We start from the raw sequence: 20,165 nt of genomic DNA, 5'->3' as shown, positions 1-20,165 counted from the left end.
AGATATCACTGAGACCTACCTCATGAAGGCTCACTGCACACCAGACTACCTGGGCCTCCCAAGCAGCCCTTCTTGGAGGCACTAGCTTTGCAGCAATTTATAGCTTTGAACTCAATCTTTCTCCCTCACCCCCACCCACCCCAAGCCTCACCAGCTCATTTACCATGAGCAAGAACACTTAAATAAACGGCCCCCTTTTCTAGGGTGTTGGAAACTAATCAAAGCAGGAATGGCCGGCCAGGTTTATTACTCAATGCTCTATCATCTGTTCAGACACAGAAGTTTTTTGTGGCCATCCTGAATACTGATTTTCTAATGGAACTCTATTCAGTGGTGATTGTAAAACCCTGAAGCCCGTTAGTATTATTGTGCATACTTTCATCTCGTTCTCGGTTATTGGGCAATATGTATCTCATAAGATTTTATCACATTTCACAGATGAACTGTTAATTGATTCCATGGCTACGATTAGGCGAGATCCAAGCTGGAGCTGCAGCTCCGAGTCCCATAAATTCTTTGTGCTTCTGTAAAAAATAAATCTGTTTTTAATGCAAATTAAAACTACTGGTCAGGGAATTTTGGCTCCCAGTTATTAAAAGACTGGAAGTGCATAAGTGGAGAAAGGCAGTAACTGTAGCACTCTCTTAAGGGACTCTCTTATAATTCCAAACATACATATTTGGGAGCAAAACCACTAATGGAAGAATTCAGCAATGTCCACTCTTGCCCCAGACATGGCTCCTAATTCTGTGGCAGTCAAAATATTGATAAAAGCAAACATTCCCTATGTGGCATGTACTTTTATTTCACTCAAAATGAAAACTATATGGATCGTAGCATGGGAATATATAAATAGAGAATTATCCTATAGGAATAGGCAATACATTTCTTAAAAAGTTACAGGATATTGGCACTGGAAGGGACTCACAGGTTGACTTTCCCAATGTTCTCCTTTTACAGATGAGAAAATGAGAGACCAAAGGACCTTATTCAGTGGCAGAGCTGGACGGAGAGCTCAGGTCCCCCTGATTTTCTATGAAGATTCCACCTCCTCTACCCTTCTGTGGCTCATGGCCACTCACACAGGCATTTAAAAAATAACAGTTATTTTCTCCCCTGTTTCTACTATAGACGCCATTCTATAACGTGCGTCCCTCCCACGGAGGGCATCATTATTTTTCCTCTTATGCTCACTTCCACACAGATCCATCCTGGCACATTATGTCTATGCTAATAGAGAGGAGGAAGACTTTTGCTGTTAGGATTTAGAAGAGCAAATTATTTTCTAGTTTTACAGTAGGACATAGTTTAGTCCAATCATTATGCTTCATGGATCCCCTCAGAACCCTGGCATTATTGAGAATCTAGATTGGGACACAGTCTAGATTAGCCTGTTGCAAATCCTGGTGGGGTTTCAGAGAACGACAATGTGGTGGTCGCCACTGAGCCCGAGGAAAGCATATCACCCACCTGGGGGCCTGGATTTTCCCAACTCTAAACTGAAGCTGCCTTTCCCTCCCTGGGATCTGTGAGGTCCTGACTGCTTACCACCACCACCACCACCACCCCCAGGGGAGGTGAAAACAAAAATAAATACCAATTTCCAGTATTTTTTCCCCCTATGTGTTTTGGAAACTTAGAAAGCAAGTGAACCTCTCCAGGAGAATCAAATAAACAGAGTCCCAGAGAATGGCCTGGCTTGAGTGCTCAGCAACTTTGACAAAGATGCCTCTGCTCTGAGATTGTGCCTCATGTGATTTCACTGTTACCCCGTCATTTAGGAGAAGGCTGAAAGCCAGAATATGAACTTTCAGAACCCAATAAGGTCTATATTAGATGAAACTCTCTTTATTCCAAATTCACCTTTGATTCACAGGAGACTGTTCACTGAAAATCTTCTGAAATTTAGGCAAAAAAATTGCAGAGATTTACCAACCAATAGACAGGAAACAAAGGGTTGATCAGGCTATGTGAAATTTCTGTTTGTGAACAGCTAATTCTAAAATAGCACTCAACTCTAAAAAGATTGATTTCTAACCATACGTTTTTCTATACAACTTTTTTTTTTTTGGTTCACTCTAAACTATTCCCTCACTCCTTTTCTCTGTGCTATAATTCCTAGTCTGATTTGTGTCTTTTTAACTCATCCAAACATTTTTAAAGTACAGACAATGATTACATCAAAGAGCCCGTTTGACTTCCTCAGGGCTGAGCTGCCAGGGCAGAGCACACCCACTTAGTGTCTCACACGCATGTCTTCAGAAACTGCTTAGGAAAAGCAAATCTTCCTCAGCCTCAGAGTAAACTGTTTCTCTTGAGAATGAAACACAGGAATTTACTAAATCTTACACGAATCTTGCAACACTGACCACAACCTCCTTAAAGAGTGTAACCAAATGACTGTGGGTTCCACAGTAAAGATGGGATCTAACGTATTTCATGTATGACATGAAAGCTCGACTACCTTCCCCACAAAGCCACAGAAAATGCTGACAACTGAAATTTATGACTCCCCTCAGCATAGCTAAGGCACAGCAGCAGCTTTAGTCCCTCTAGCGTGGACCGCCCCCCTTTCTTAAAGCAAGAATCTTGAGAAAGTATTAGAAATCTGACATTCACCCTAGAAGCTGCATTTCTGTCTGGCCTGATACCAATGTGCCCATGTTGCCATCTCTTCTCTACACACTGAGTATTTCTGGAGCACAGATGTGCCAGTTTTACATGTTGGGAAGAGGAGCCTGATGTAAAGATGAGGAAAACAGGGAGGCACAAAGAGCTGGAAACACGACCATGGAATTGTGTTACTTTTGAGTGATTCTCTTAAGATGATAACCCCGATCCAGGAACATGTATTCACTTAGAAAAGTCTAAGATTTGCCTTCACTTGCTTCCATCATTTTAATCTTATTGGTAATTACAGTGGGAGCAGAGCAAGGGGTCGGCACCCGTCAAAGCAGGGCAGACAGTGCCATCCTCAGAGATGGTGGCTAGTTCATCTCTACAGTTGATTTGCATTTAAATTCATACCTGGGAAGCTCTTCTCCTCACACCCTGGGAAAGCTCATTTTCCTCCACATGCTGTATCCTACCCTCTCTCTCATTTAATTTTTTAGTACTTTTAGAATTGGAACAAGCAAAATTTATCTTGATTTTCCACCCATCTATTCTCACTCAGACTTGTAAGAGGGAGGAAGAACCAAGGTGATTAACACGGCCAACTAACAAAGGAAACACTCCTAAGGGACTTGAGCTGCTGGTTATTGGGTTCTACAGGATGGGGTAGATGGTGACCCTGTGGTGTCCACTGACGGAGGGAAGAGCAAGGAAGGGGCCTGATGTAGGTGAAGAGAGGCTAACCAGGAGGCCCCCAAGGTCTCCATAGACTGTGCTGAGGGCAGTCCATTGTCCCCACCTGCCCCTGGTTTACAGCATCCTCTGGGATCTGAAGAAAAAGCAAGTCTCTGAGGTGTTTGCAGTAACTAGTTTAATTTAGTTGTAATGCTAAGGAGGATCAGTGTTCCCAACTTCCCTGAAGTGGTTGGGGGCAGAGTAACGAGGGAGAGGCAGACAGATGGAAAAGTGTCACGACACAAGAGAGGCAGGGGGTCACTCCTGGATGCATCCCTGTTTCCTGGGGAGAAACATCCCCAGTCGTGTTACAGCGCTTTCACTCCAGCTCCCAACTGTACCTCATTGCCCATCGATGCAGTTTGAACAAAAAAGGCCCAGAGTGGCTAGTCAGACATGATGCCACGGGAAACCAGGCTGTCATATAGGGACAAAGGCAACGTGACTCCACTTGCCTCAGGTACCCAGAGTAGTCAAAGTCACGGAGGCAGAAAGCAGCATGGCTGCCAGGGGCTGGGGTTGGGGCTGGAGGATACAGAATTCATATTTAAAGGTTAGAGTTTCAGTTGGGGAAGATGAAAAGGTCCTAGAGATCCAGCTGCATAACAGTGTGAATGTATTTCATGACAATAACGGTAATAAAGATTGGCTAGTCGAAGAAACAACTGGAGCCAAATGAGAGGTGCTTACCTTTTTTGAGCATTCTCCAAGTGACTTTCTTCCATTTTATACTCTTTTTTGGCTGTGAAAAAGAAATAATTAGGATTGAAACTATTTTTTCCCATTGTATCCTTTGCATTATTTCAGCGCTTCATTTATACCCATTCATTACCACAGTAAGTCAGAATTCAGGGGGTGGCTGTCCCCATCACATGTCCTGTGATAGCAATCCATTTGCTATATCATGGCTGCTTTCCTGATCACAGGTAGAGCCAATGGGGGCAAATTCTGAGAGTGGGACACTTCTGAGAGTGATATGAATAATTATAGCTGAACAAAGACATAAACGGGAACAATGGTGGGCAGATCAGGACGAGTGGTCACTCTAACTACGGCTGGCCTCTTTGTGAGCCTGAGCCTGTGTTCATCACACTCTCCCTCACTCTGAGCTTAGCAACTCCAGTGGTGTTGGCTGCCACCCTTCCCGTGGGAATCCTGCACACGCTGCTTCCACCACACACAGGCCCTCTTGGGAGGCCCACGAACTCCTGTGTCAGAAAATTACTTTTAAATGCACTGAGAAAAATCACATAATATTACTAAGGAAATCAGTGGTATGAGATATAATTCTGAATCTAACGGATTCAGAACCTGTGTTCTTTCTGTAAAGATTATTTGATTAGGGGGTTTCATTTTGGGGTGATTCTTTTCCATATTCTTCTCTAAAATCAAAAGATGATAGTGTTATATATGATGATACCACTCTTATACTCTTCAAATGCCCAGAAAAGTGGGAAATATGAGCTTTAAGATTCTTTAGTTCAAGTGATGATGATGTAAAATGAAGGAATGGGAAAGAAAGGGCTGGGTGTGGTGGCTCATTCCTACAAACTCAGTACTCTGGGAGGCCAAAGTACATGGATTGCTTAAGGCCAGGAGTTCAAGACCATCCTGAGCAACATAGCAAGATCCTATCTCTACAAAAGATATAAAAAATATTTAGCTGGGTGTGGTAGTTCATGTCTATAGTCCCAGCCACTCAGGAGGCTGAAGTGGGAAGATTGCTTTAGCCTAGTTTGAGGCTATAATATACTATAAACTCACCAGAGTACTCCAGCCTGGGGGAGACTCTGTCTCTGGTTTAAGAAGAACAAAAAGGATTTTTAAATATGCCATTTTATTAACCTAGGTTCTGCTGTATACTAGTCGTGCAATTGTGGGCAAGGTTCTCATGACCAAATGCTTAGTCACTGCCTTATCTGTCCTGTGAGAATAACCACAGTGGTTACTAGCATATAGCTGCTACGAAGATTAAAGGAGATAGCATACATAGTGTTTAGCACATACTATGAGCTTAATACACGACACAACAGGTATTATTGATACATCATCTTCATCCTTGATTTGAAAATGGAAATTTTACCAAATTGTTCAAAATTTTCCAACAGCTTGACTTGCCATTGCCCTTGACATCATACCCAAGGTCTTCACAATGTCCCAGATGGGCCTGCAATCTGTTCCCTGGCTGCTCAGTGCCACACCCCATCTTTCCAGCAGACTGAGCACCTGCCTCTGAGGGTCTTCACACTCACTCACTCCTCCTGCTCCCTGAATGCCTCTCTGGTTTCTCCACGAGATTGGTTCTCCTACTGGATTCAGGACTCAGCTCAAGAGTCACTTCTCTGGCCTCACTAAATAAAAGATCATTCCTTGTCACTTATTATCTCCCTAGATCCCCTCCACACACACCCTTGACTACCCCTCCTTCTTCTACCCTCAACTACCCCTCCACGACCCCTTTCCTTCTCCTACCCTCTATCTGCCTGCCAGACTATTTCTTCACTCGTTTACAGCAACAGAACGTAAGCTCCAGGACAGCAGTGACTTTAGCTGGCTTGCTCCCTGCTGTAACCTTGAGTGTAGAAAAGTACGCGTAGGTTAAAGAAATGGTCAGGTGAATAACGCACATACTGGATAAGGCTTGCTTAACAAGTGAAGTACCATCTTCTCTAAAAATAAAACTTTACATTTAGAATATGAACATAAGCTAAGGAAGACTGAGAGGCTAGAGTTGCCCATTGTTATCTCTAAATGTTATAAAATCCAACTAATAAACACTTCGGTGTATATTAAAACGATTTGGCTTTGAGGGTAAAGTCAAGTCATAGTAATGACCACCTTTCGCTGTCTGACATCCTCTCATACTCCTAGTAGCAATCGCTGAATTATCTTGGTGCTTAGCCGATCAGATACTGAGAAGTGATCTAGTTATCAAGTTCCCCTAGATGTGAAGCAAACTAGCCATTTGTTCTTATTCAGTGATTTTAAATGATATGGGTGGGTAAACAGGAGGAAAAATTCCTTTGAGCCATCTTCCTGGGGCACCTCTGGGGACCTTCCCCCTCACTGGATGTTCCCTAACTGGCTGCTTGCTGTGGTAAGCAGTCTGTGCCTCTGCCGTCATTGCATGGATTTAGTGAAAAGAAATACTCTATTCTAACTGAAGTAAGCATTAGATTGCCATAGCTCAGTGAAAATGCAGTATTCAAATGTGAAAAGAAGTACTAAGAGGTAAGGTACATGGCAGAGCCTCTGTGGGCTTGGGAGGAAAAGCCTTCAGGAAATTTAGAAACTTAAATTCTTCCTAATTTTGCCTATGTACAGACAAAAAAGGCAATTGCCCTCTGGGTGTGACTTGAAAGCTCTACTGGCCTAAAGTATTTCTCCTACCACGATATACAAAATGTCCCACCATGTCATTAAACCTTTTACATCTTCAAACTGCTCTGAGCAAAACATGAATATGTTATCTGCAAAGGGAATGTTGAAAGACTGGAGCCACAAACTCAAATTCGAATATCAGCAGCATGTAAGCTAATTGTGGGCCAAGTGTCAGAATCCCAGTGTTCTGGAATTCTATCCCTGGTTTCTCAGTCTTGGAGCCAACCATCTTAGCATGGGGAAGTGAACAGAGAATGGTCAGGAGGAGGGAAGGTCACACCCCATTTAAAAGAAGACAGGAACGTGGCCTTATTACCAGATCTCCTACTGTTCTGAGAAAGGCTAGAATGAGATTTTTAAATGGCTATCCCCAACTTGGGAAAAAGCTTTTCAAACACTGTGTGACAGAGGAAACAGTCCTGCTGGTCACATCTGGCTCTGCAGCCTCTGACGTTAGCCTTTAGTAGCTACTGACACAATGTCACAGGTGGGCTGATTCTTTCCTTCCGTGTGCCAGACCTTGCTCTAGATGCCTGGGACCCACCAGGGAAGCAGACAAAGGGCCCTGAGGCACTTTGACTCCACTTGGAGAAAACAGATAATTATACCTGAGCGAGAATCAGAGTCAGTATAAATAATTTTTGATAAGTAGTAGCAAAAACAACAAAATAAAATTCCAGAGCATAACTAGATACCTACAGAAGGAGATGCCATGTGAGTTACTGAACTAGGTTTCCTGGGCAGACAGAGAATGCTCCGCTGGGACTAGAGGGAGGGACAATGTCCAATATGAAGAGGGCAAGTCTTAGAGGAAAATCATCCTTTGTCCAAGCTAGCGGCGGCTCTGAAGCGGCTACGTGTGGGCTATACTTCATTTCCTAGTCTACAAAGCTGCCGGCAGAGCAGTACTCAGGTGTTTCATTCGTCAGTTTACATTGTGGTACTACAATGTGTGGTGGGGCATGGGTGGGTGAGGCAGAAGAGTATTTGAAGGGGTTGTCAGAGACTGATACAGCCCCAGGAGAGGAAGGGAAGTCACAGGCATCCCTCCCCTTGCTCCTCTCCTCGCTTTCGTCCATAAGAAGCTCTCTCACTGCCTACAAGAAGGTAAATAATTTCTTTTCCAAAATAGGGATAAAGTACCTGCTCAGAAAGATGATCATCTCACAGTGTTGAAGATAATAAAAGCAATAAGAAAACAAATCAGAGTACAAAAAATTTGTTTAACATCAATTCTGTCTCCAAACTTACCAAGGCTACTTGTCTACTGTGAGGACGGTGAGTCTTGGGATATGCTTGGGGAGAGTTGAGTGGGAAGTTTGCTTGGTGACCTACTAGTCACCACCACTATGCTGCAATTTTTCTGTCATGGGAAGAACTGTGTTTTTCTTAAACTTTAATTTTCTCCATTAAAGAACAATTTTTATTTTTCTTAATTCTTTATTCCATGTCACAGAGAGATGCCCTTCTTTGGAAGGGAACAAGAGGAAGCCCCCTATGTCCAACTGGAAGTCATTTTATTTGCCATTTCAATCCACTTTGTTTTAATTAATGCTCAGGAAAGAGAGATACTTGTGATTACTCTCACCTCTTTCTTTCCACTGTTCTCTTCTGTAATCTTTGGCCTGATTAACAGGATCATTTCCCCAATACCAAACAAAAGATAATGATATAGGAATCTGTCTTTAAAGGGTAAATTTTCTGAGAGCAAAATTCCTTCTTTAGCCCCCAGACTCTTATGTGGCGACCTGTAACAGGGTCACATTGCACATTCCCTCCAGCTCTCTGCTTTGGCACCAAAATTGCCATCTTACAAGGTGAAGGACGCTATGTCACTCCCCTGCCTGAAGTTCTTGCTCTCTCCCTCTCACACTGCAGTGAGTCCTCACCACCTGCCTCCTGCCACTCCTATCACACTGGACTCACGGCTGCTCTCTGGATTCAACTCGCTCTCCTGCGTCCTTACTTTCGGGTTCTGTGCTGCTTCTGCCTTGAATGCCCCCTCTGCTCTGCCTTTCTCTCTTCCTCCCACTCCCATTTAAATGTTTTGTCTTTCTTCAAAACCCAAGCTTAAAAGTCCTTTCCTCTACGAAGCCTCCAGGCCTCTCCCCCACGGAGCACGGAGCCCCTCTTTCTGTGGAGCTCCAATGGCACGGGGTTCGCGTAGCTTCCTCCACAGCTCACGGGACGCTGTCCAGAGAACACTGGCTTGCAGTTGGCTTTCCTACCTAGACTCTGTGCTTGTCGGGGGTTGTTGCATCCAAACTCTGATTCATGGCATTTCTCTCAACAAATATTAGTAGGTACCTCACTTACTTATTCCCTAGATGGATACCTGGACAATAGATGGACCCACGTTCACAGAACATAGTCCCTACTCATCATCTTTCCCCCGGGGGACCAGATGTCATTTCTTAGTTCCATTTTATGTTTGCAACAAAGTAGGAGGACTAGAGTCCATCTGAAGAGAAAGAGCACACTGCCCAGTATTTCCATCCTGCTATGTCCCGTGTTAGACGGATGCATTTTCACAGACACAAAATAACGGGGAGGCGCAAATAACAGGAACCCTCGAGTTTCCACGGTATCTCGCTGAGCTTTTCTAGTCTCACTTTCTAATCATTTTCCAAAGTAAGCTTTGAAAAAGAGAAAGTTTGGGTAAATAAAATGTCACTTCCATGAGATATTTGACTAAAAACACTCACCATTGAAATGTACTAAAAGACCCAAGGTTTTATTCTTTACGGAATTCCCATAACGCGAGTGGCTGAACAGGAGGTCATTCTTCAAAGAAAGTGAGGTTTTTATGCCAAACACAATTAAGTCATATTTATGGATGCCTGTCTGGGAGGTAGTAAATTGTGAAAGGAGGGGAAGGGACAAGGGCTGGAATATCTTCCTACTATTCTTTACACAGTCTATTACACTTTAATATACCATGGTTTATGGACCTGACATGGTTGGTATAAACCAACAGGACGTACAGTAAAGAAGCTGTTTTTATTACAGCTCTACAAATAGAGGAGCCGGGTGATGCTAACGAGGGAGGAAACAAAGGGTCTGTGCCCGACCGCACGCACATCCCTCCGACACGAGCGCGGCAGTCACTTCTACCTTTCTTAGAAAATCACCCCACTGCGCACTTTCCAGAGAAAAGGACACTTTTCACCAAGAGGGACACAGCAACCTGACATTTTAAAGGGATGGCTTTAAAAAAATTTTTTTTTAATTGTTGGGGATTGATTGAGGTACAAAGCACCAGGTTACACTGATTGTAAGCGATGGCTTTTTAACATTTGAGAGGAGAAAAGTACAGAGACACGACACCACTGAATTACGAGTGCTCTTACCCCGGCCCTTCCTTCTCTTGGTGTGCTTGCCCGTGCAGGATGATAGCCTAACCAGTCTTCCTATATTCTTAGCTTTCCTGGTTGTGCTTAAAGGAGATGAATGATCACTTCCGGCCTGTCACAGAGTTTACGTTTGCAAGTGTCCAGCTGGATGGCAGAGCGGAAGGGCATCAGGGCCATCTATAGGGTGCGGCTCTGTGCAAAGGCGTGACGTTCCCAGCATTTGGGTGTAGTCTGATTTCCAGGTCACTTGCTTAAGGCTAAGAATTAGAAAACTCAGGCTTTTGGTGAAAGTACCAAGTCAAAGAGAATGTGTATCATAAGGTTTTCAGAGTCATACAATCAAGGAAACCCAGATAAGAGGAGTCTTTACAACGTCATCTGGTCTAACCCACAGGCTGATGTTCCATCCTGGATGGCTCCTCCTGTGTTCAGGCAGACTTTCCAGGTCTCATATCTGATCATTTTAATTAGCCCATTTTCAAATATCCCTTACAACTGAACTTGAATATATATTTTTTGTTATTATTGAGACAGTCTCACTTTGTCAACCTCAGTAGAGTGCTGTGGCATCACAGCTCACAGAAACCTCAAACTCTTGGGCTCAAGCAATTCTCTTGCCTCAGCCTCCTTAGTAGCTGGGACTACAGGTGCCTGCCATAACGCCTGGCTATTTTTTTTGTTTGTTTTGTTTAGCAGGCCCGGGACAGGTTCAAACCTACCAGCTCCGAGCATGTGGCCAGCACCCTAACCACTGAGCTACGGGCACCCGCCGGAACTTGAATATGTTTTTATGGGAATCAAAGAAAAACAAAATACTGATGCTGCCTAATTTGGGCACCTGAGCTGTTTTCAAGCAGGGTTCTTTATCTGAACCGCAGAACATGGACGATGATTTGAGCAGCTGTTCTTTCTGCTTCCCTGTGTACACTTGGCTGGTGCCACTCTAGATGCCAGCTCATTACACACAATGTCGGACCTAGGGGCCATGGGGCTTAATTCCCTTATAAATGGATGGAAAATGTCAGTTCTGATGCAATCAAACTTAAAAATAAATGACTCATGACATCAACTCATTTACATTTTTATATAGACAGAGTAATTCTTGTCGAAAATGCTTGGGATCAAAATTGTTTCAAATTTTGATTGGGGGTGTGTTTTGGAATATTTGCATATACATAATGCGATATCTTGGGGATAAGACCCAAGTCTAAACATAAAATTCATTTATATTTCATATACACCTTACACACACAGTCTGAAGAGAATTTGTTTTTCCCTTGGGAGCATTGAAAAAACTCTGTCAAGTGTGTCTGCATTTTGACTATTGGTAGTCACAGCAGGTCAGGTGTGGAATTTTCCACTTGCGATGTCACATAGGCACTCAGAAAGCTTTAGATTTTTTGACCATTGCAGATTTTCAGATTAGGGATGCTCAATTTGTACTTCTAAATCCATATATGATGATATTCAAATATCTTGTAAAGTAACTTATTGGTGTAATAATTTGCATTAGAAAGTACTATAGAAAATCTTCCTGATTATACATAATAAGAACAACTAAGTAAATTATTCATTTACATCCTCTGAGGACTGTAAGAACTATTTGTGCTGGTGATGAGAGACTGTGATGAGTTCACAATATTTAGTCAGCTCTTACTATTTGTGGGTTTTGAATTTGTGGATTCAACCAGTGGCAGATCAAAAATATTTGTGGAAAAAATGGATGGTACGGACTTTTTTCCTTATCATTATTCTCTAAACAATACAGCATAACAACCATGTAGCACTTGTTATTTAAACTTTTTTTTAACAGTTAGGTTTTCCTTTTTCTGTTTTCATTTTAAAATATTAAGGGGGTACAAACAGTTTTTGTTATATGGATGCCTTGGACAATGCTTAAGTTGGGGCTTTTAGTATGCCTATCACCGGAATAGTGTTCACTGTAGCTGACAGATAAGTTTTTACCCCCCTCCATCTCCCTTTTCCCCTTCTTGATTTCCAAAGTCCTTTATATCTCTTTGTGCCCATGTGTGACCATCATTTAACTCCCAGTTATTAGAGAGTGCCTGTGCTGGTTGTCCCTTCCTGAGATACTTCACTTAGGATAATGTTCTCCAGTCCCATCTAAATTGCTCCAAAGGACATTACTTAATTCCTTTTTCTGGTTGAGCAGTACTCCGTGATGTATTGATACCACATTTTCTTTATCCATTCATGAATTAATGGACACTCAGGCTGATTTCACATCTTTGTGATTATGAATTTTGCTGCAATAAATATTTGGATGCTGGTGTCTTTTTAATAAAATGCTTTCTTTTCCTGTGAGTAGACACCCCGTAGTGAGATTGCTGGTTCAAACGATAAGTTTATGTTTACTTCTTTGAGGAATCTCCATATGGTTTTCCATACAGGTTGTACTAATTTGCAGTCCCACCAACAGTATATAAGTGTTCCTTTCTCTCTGCATCCATGCCGGTATCTATTGTTGTTTGACATATTAATATGGCTGTTCTGACAGGGGTGAGGTGGTATCTCATTGTGGTTTTGGGCTGCATTCCTCTGATTAGTAATGTTAAGCACTTTTCATATGTATATTGGCCATTAGTCTATCTTCTTTTGAAAAACTTCTATTTATGCCTTTCATCTACTTTTTAATAGTGATGTTTGTATTTTTCTTGTTGATTTAAATTCTTTATAGGATGTGGTTATTAGCTCTTTGTCCTATGTACAGTTGTGAATATTTTCTCCCATTCTGCAGGTTGTCTGTTTGTTGATTATTTGTTGCATAGAAGCTTTTTGTTTTGATTAAGTCCCATTTATTTATTTCTGTTACTGTTATATTTGCCTTTGCAGTCTCAGTCATAAATTCTTGGCCTAGACCAATGTCTAGAAGAGTTTTTCCTATATTTTCTTCCAGAATTTTTATGGTTTCATGGCTTACATTTAAGCCCTTTATCCCTTTTGAGTTAATTTTTACACATGGTGAGAGACAGGGGTCCTGTTTCGTTCTTCTGTGTTTGGCTATCTAGTTTTCCTAGCACCATTTATTGAAGAGGGCTTTCTTTTCCCCCATGTGTGGTGCTGTTTGCTTTGTTAAAGATTAGCTGCTTTTAGGTAGACAGTTTTATTTCTGGGTTGCCTATTCTGTTCCATTGGTGTATGTTTCTACCTTTATACCAGTACCATGCTGTTTTGGATACTAAGGCTTATAATATTATCAATGTAACAAAATTGCATTTGTACCCCATGAATATATACAAATAAATGGGGGAAAAGAGCATGATAAACAAAGTAACTAGACAGAAGGAATAAAGGTCTTATTAAAGTTTAACTCTATAATTCTATTTCTTGTGATTACAACTTTCCTTTAATATTCAATAGTTTTAGAATAAAATTTTAATTTTCTAAAGGAAATAAGTATATAGGAAGATGTGTGTCGATTACATGCAAACATGAGGTCATTTCATACAGGAGATTTGAACATCTGTAGATTTTGGCATCCACAGTGAATCTTGAAACCAGTCCCCAAATGGATGACACATCTAGTCTGTGCTCTAGAGTAACTATTGCAAAAGTGAATATTTTATCAAGTTACAGGTCTAGGAGGTAATCAGACGTGAGTATTACTGGGTTCTAAATAAGTATATTGATCCTCACTTCACAAGTCAACCTTGTTTCTCTCCCCAGTATACTTGATGAGACTTTTGCCCACCCCCTCCCCAGGTAAGTTTTTCAACCATTTACAATATTGACAAAATAGCCTTCAGACTTTGAGGAATTTTGCTCATTAAAGGCAACAATTTACTTAGTGGCTAATGTTCTGTTATCTTTTCTCCTCTGCTTCTGCACAGTCCAGTGGAATCTCTCAATTCTGTACAACTATCCACACAGCAATTTCTTGCCTTCAAGATGATATAGGTATAATTACTTGAGAAAGTTGGTAAGACAGTATAACCTTAACCCAACTATAACCTAGTCCAACTATTTAATTTGTGAAGAAAATGTATATCCAAGCTGATGAGATGACTTTTCTGGGTTATACGAATAGTGTAGAATCCAGGTCTTTGATTCATAATCTAATCTACTTACCAGTGTCCCCTGCTGCTTCCTGAGGGGGGCTGTTTTTCTCCAGAATTCTCGAACACTAAGGTTGGCGATCCTGGAGCTGCACTGTACTACACATTTTCTATATAGAAGGATATACATCAGAGAGAAAGTTCCAAGCTAGAGTTTCAGCTTTCACTCTAAATTTCCTGACTCTTGATGCTTTGAAACAGACCATGGGGGTAAAATTTTAGAATGATCTGGTGAGAGACTCATTAACATTAATAGGAGTCAGGTGGTCGCATTCTCAAACAGTGTCTGAAATTCTTCATGTTATACCATCTTCTAGGATCACATATACCTTTAACTTATCATCGTTAATAGAAGTGACATATGTCTTTTGCTAAAAAAGTGTTTTTCCTTATTTTTTTAGATACTTCTAAACAAGAGTATTCGTAAAATATAACTTCTCCTTAAAGAATAATTATATGTAATCTCACTTCCTGGGAATGTCTACCATGTCTCCAGCCATCTCATTCCCAGTGGGAAAGCTCAGACCTTATACAGTTCTTTAGGAAATTTTTCAGTGGTCACGTAGTGATAGTAAACTCCAGAATCTCATCATTTGGAGAGCAGACATAATTTGAGAAAGATTAGGTACTGCAAACAAGCTACATTTTAAAAAGAGGGCTATTTTGTTTCATCAAGAACTGGTGAGATTTCAAAAATAATGAAGTTTATAGTCATCCTATAAATAAACATTTGGCGATAAACATAAAATGTACTAATATTGGAAGAAGGTCTTTCCCAAACAAGGAAAAATATAAGCACCTTTATCTTAACCTTAGTATAAGCACTAACCTAGAGGTGTGTAATTTCTGGAAGGCAAAAACTTTGTATTCAAACGCTTAGCACTTGAGATTATAAACCTAGTGTTTATAAATCAGTAGCGTGTTGCTCCATTAAGTGGTAGAAATAACTACAAAAGCAGCTGCTAGTTTCACGTTGTACCAGGTTCATGAGCAAAGTGGTAAGAGACTACATGCTCATCTTTCTCTCTGACTTAAAGCAGTGCTCTTCAAAAGCAAGAATCTCATTTATCTTTAATCTCATAGCATTTTAGTACCTAATATTCAACAAATTCTAAAGAAAGTGCTTCATGTAAAATTTGTTAAACCAGAAAAACAAAAGTTCTCCAGCTGCCTTCTCTGGGTTTCCTAGAAGTGCCTCTGATGATTACACATACTATTGAGGGCTGTAACTGGATTCTTTGTTTCTCAATTTGTCTGTCTGTACATTGGATAAAATGAAACTTATGTAAACTTGAGAACTTGCAGCTTATATGAAACCTAAGAAATCACCTAGTATAAACCCCTTATGGTATAGTTCAAAAAAGAGATAAATTCAACAGTGAGAGATTGAATAAATAGATATTGGATTTTCCAATAATAGAATGGTGTACTACATTACTTAAACATTAGTTGTCTATTTTTTGAGACTTTGGGAAAAAAATAAGAAGTAGTTAACTGATGACTCCATACTGAACCTCAGAGTCAAAGCATTCTGTAATAGGCATATTCTTATTTGACAATGTTACTTTGTGAATGCTATTATTTTGCATTATTATTATTATTATTGCTCAATACAAAAATATAAAAATAAAAACAAAAAGAATGGGGTACTAAACTCTCACACTAACCTTAACTAATGGGATCCAAGGAAAAATCAACTGGCTGATCACTGCTATAAGGTAGTCTAGGACAACTGCCTAGGATAGTCAGTTTGGGGGTGGTAGCAATGATGATGAACATTCACTGAGTCCTCAAGTGCCAGGTACCATGCTAAGGGATTTACACAGATTACTTAATCTACTCAACTCACATACAAGGCAGATTCTACACTGTGGATAATAGTGGAGCTGAAGCTTCAAACTGCTCCCTTACTTTCTACTGTTGGCTTTGGGTAAGTGGCTAAGACTCAGCTTTCTAATCTAGTATATAAATGGGAGCAATAATAAGGCCTTCATTAGTCAGTTGTTGTAATAACTAAAAGGGGTTTGTAAAGGGCTCAGCCACTACACTTGGTGCATTAGTTTAGTAAGTATTAATTATTATAATCACTGCTACTACCACCAATGACATTTGCTTGCCCAACTTTTCTTGGGTTCCTGTGAAGCCTGTCTGAGTACTTGGACATCCTTTTTCTCCTTTGGTAATGTGTGCATCCCTACAATAAGCTTCCCAAGGCTTGAACCACATTTATTAGGCCCAATACTCCAAATCATGCTTGTAAAAAATGTCATGGAAAAGTACTGTCACATATTTGTAAGTAAAAAAAATATATAGAGCAGTAGATATGGGATGCCTAAAATTATGTCAAAATGTATATTTCTGAAATGATATATAGCTATCAAAATATTAAATCTATAAAAATATCAGAATATATATATGTACATATATATATATCTGGTATAAGGTAATATATCAAAACATTATGGTTATTCTTTCTGCCTCTCTGGTTAAAAGAATTTTTGTTTTTCATATGTATTTAATTTTTTTTAAAAAATAGTTTGACTTAATATAACTGGAAAAAGAAACAACAGACACTGCCTGGAAGCAGCTGAAGATCATGCTGAAAATGAGTGACTTACCTAAGGTCACACAAGAATTTTAGACAAAAAAGGAAGAATTTGACCTCTGATCGTAATCTAGTTTTCATTATATCTAACTGTTATTCTTTATAAATTCCTTCTTAAAAACAATAAAACTGTCATATTATTACAGAATGAAGCAACAGAGAAATAAGAAGTCACAGCTAAAAAATAAGTACTGACATGGATAAGTTAAATTTAAGCAGAAAACCACCCATATTAAAGTCTTTTCTTTATACCTTACACATATTCAAAGGTAAAATTCTATAATCTCTATTAAGTGACCATTCCATATATTTTTATGACTTGCCTAGAAATATGTCCACCATTTAGAATGGTTTTAATCACAGAGTAAAGAGTAAAATTCAGATAAAAAGCCATTATGCATGGCCAGAGATCTTATAGCTTAACTAATCAAAAACTAAGGAAGAAAGCTATACTTATACATGATAAAACATAATAATGGGGCTTCTACTTTTACAAAAGAGAGTTCTTCATCTAGATTTATTTACACAAAACCTCTGACATCTTTGTAGCGTAAGACATTTATTAAATAATTGAAGCTCTCTCATTAGAAAAATAATTGTTTAGGTAACTGGATTTACAGGGCCACAGAAACTGAAAAAAATGAACATCCTTGATAATGGCTAGTTGCTTTGAATCTCAAATTACCTTTTAATCTATTTAATTTGGTCAAAGATTTGTCAGTGCCAAGGGTTTAAATGAGCCCACTGGAAATGACACCCAAGAAGTACCATGACTTCAATAGTTGTGACATTACCAAGTTTCCATGTGTGATAAAGGTGAATAAAAGATTGTGTCTTGGGTGATATTTCCCAAACCAGAAAATATTAGAAGAACGGGGATTGCCAAAGAAGAGGCTGTGGAAGATATTTTCCACATTAAATCACAATTTGTCCTTCCAGTAGAAGATATACAGAAGGACCATTAGCATAAGCGATCATTATTAGAGTCAATAATAGGAAAAAAGAAATGTAACTTGGTTTTAAGAAGTGACCAGCTACTTCTAAGTCTGCCAGGGTGAAAGTGCTGACAGGGAGTTTAACAGAATTTAATTGCCAGCCTCTTTGTTGTATAGAGCTTTGTTGAAGAAAAACACTGAATAAATACTTTGCTAAGGTACAAGTTAACAATGGGTTCAGTGAGAGTAAATATTAAAGTGGATCACTTTTTCTCTCCTTTTTAGCAAAGCTTTACATTTTCCCCAGGTTGCATAAGTAATAAATCCAAATTGTAGAACATTTGGGTATTTGACAAAGAAAGAAATAATAAAAACGGTGCATGAGCTTTTATGTAATAGCTTCTATGAATATGTCGATTCATTTCATAAATGTGGGTAGTTTATAACAACAGACTCCTGCTTTCTTATATAGCTGAAATCAGAATGAAGATCTAATGTAGTTTCTTGCTTTCTTCCCCCTTCCTTTGATTTTTCATTTATCATGTCAAGGTAGAAATCAACTCTTAAACTTAGCCTCTACCTTGATGCTTATTTCATGTTCAAATTTATATAATTCACATTTAAATGTACAATTATTAAAAATAACTATGAGAAAATTAGCCTTTATTTCAAAGTGAGTATGGGACCTATTCAACTAAAGCAAAATAATTTTCTAGAAACCCAGGATAGTATTTCAAAGTAATTTTCTGACAGTATTTTTTTTTTTTTAGAGACAGAGCCTCAAGCTGATGCAGTGGCATCACAGCTCACAGCAACCTCCCACTCCTGGGCTCAAGCGATTCTCCTCACTCTGCCTTCCAAGTAGATGGGACTAGAGGTGCCCACTACAATGCCTGGCTATTTTTTGGTTGCAGCCATCATTGTTATTTAGTAGGCCCAGGCTGGATTTGAACCCACCAGCTCAGGTGTATGTGGCTGGCGCCTTAGCCACTTGAGCCACAGGCACCGGGCCACTGACAGTATTTTTTAAAGGAGATCTTATATGAAAGTATGGTTAAAAGTTGGGCATTTAGGACCTAACTTTAGTAAAGAAATGTTTTAGATGGCACAATTATTAAAATAACGTCAAATACTGCAAAATGAAATTTTATTCTACTATGCTTATACCTACTTAGTATGTATTTAGAAAATGTAGTATAAGGAACATATACTTCATAAAAAAAATTGAGGGTCTGTATATTCTTGGCAGCAAATGCGAGGCCTCTGAGTATGTGACAAATCCCCTCATACCTCACACATGACCCACAGTAGGAAATAGGCCTCCCCTGATATCAGAGAGGTTGAAATGCTCAAAAATTAGGTAAATTGGAGGAGCACCATCCTCTCCTATAGGCAGGAGCCTGAAGTTGATTGTGCAATTGGCAGAACTGGGGCTGGCTGGGGGGAGCAGGGAACCTCATGAAACCAGAGGCTTGAAATGTTTTACTGGAGAAAAACCATAGCATTACCTCCTCCTGCGGGATGATAACAATGATTTATGAAGCTTAAGTCATTTCTTGTGATTGTACTTCGGAGAGATTGGTTTCACATGATCTGTGAAGCCAGGCAAGGCAGGCTGAAGAAGAACCCCACATGTTCCACTGAGGCTTAGCTCTGCCGCTTCAAGGGGATTCCAGAGCTCAGAGGAGGGGGAGGAAAAGCGATTGCTTTCCGATCCGTGCAGCTCCCCCTCCCCTGACCCACAAGCTCATTAGGTGGACACACGGCTCTCTTATTTTCTTTCTCCTTTTAAAAAGTATTACTACTTCTGCTGCGTGGGAGTGGAAGCTCATTGTAAATGCACAGCAGGATAGTAGCAAAGTCGAGATTAATTCCCCATGGATTTATATGGGTCGTTCTCACCCACGATGACTTGTACCATTTCAAAGGTGCTTATGCTGCTGTTTTTATGGCTGGTCACTAACTTTATTCTGGCATATGGTGGTTGGCGCCATGACATGGAGTGAACATTTTATACCTGAATTAAAGTGGATATTTGACAGTTTCTGTCAGAAAGTTCAGAGCAAAGAATTTGTGGGACAAGATTTATTGCATATTTTATATGGGACACATCTGTTTCTTTGCTAGCTTTGTTCCTTCCCTTAAAAAAAATTTAAAGAAGTTTCCTAAAGAAATATAATGACTGATAGGAAAAAAAAATGCCAAGGCAGAAGAAAAATATGGTTAAAAGCTGAGTATTTAGGATCTAACTTTAATAAAAGAAGAAGAAGAAGAAAGCCCCATTTCACATTTTGAACAAGAAAAGTGAGTCCTAGTCATGTATAAAAGCACAGTGAAATGATGCTGTTATTATCTGGCAATTATTTTATGATTGTTTTAGTGCCATTTATATAATGAAGCTAAAAATTTAAGTGCATTACCTACCATTTTCTGCACACCTGAGACAGGTCTAGAGGGAATAATCTGC

The 20,165-nt window shown here is 39.9% G+C and overlaps 1 protein-coding gene across 2 annotated transcripts in view; it reads right to left on the bottom strand.

Annotated features, from left to right (window-relative positions):
• FMN1 (formin 1) overlaps nucleotides 1-20,165 on the bottom strand; it is a 370,390-nt gene that overhangs the window by 25,450 nt on the left and 324,775 nt on the right. For both annotated transcript variants that reach the window (XM_003791683.1, XM_003791684.2), the window contains one exon: nucleotides 4,039-4,090. In XM_003791683.1, the coding sequence (XP_003791731.1) occupies nucleotides 4,039-4,090 (52 nt within the window). The remainder of the gene's footprint in view (nucleotides 1-4,038; nucleotides 4,091-20,165) is intronic.

Source organism: Otolemur garnettii, unplaced genomic scaffold (assembly GCF_000181295.1).
Source record: "Otolemur garnettii isolate 467f Iridium unplaced genomic scaffold, OtoGar3 scaffold00050, whole genome shotgun sequence".
Lineage (NCBI taxonomy): Eukaryota > Metazoa > Chordata > Mammalia > Primates > Galagidae > Otolemur > Otolemur garnettii.
The sequence above is the reverse complement of the archived record's forward strand: the minus strand, read 5'-3'. Positions and strand labels throughout refer to the sequence as shown.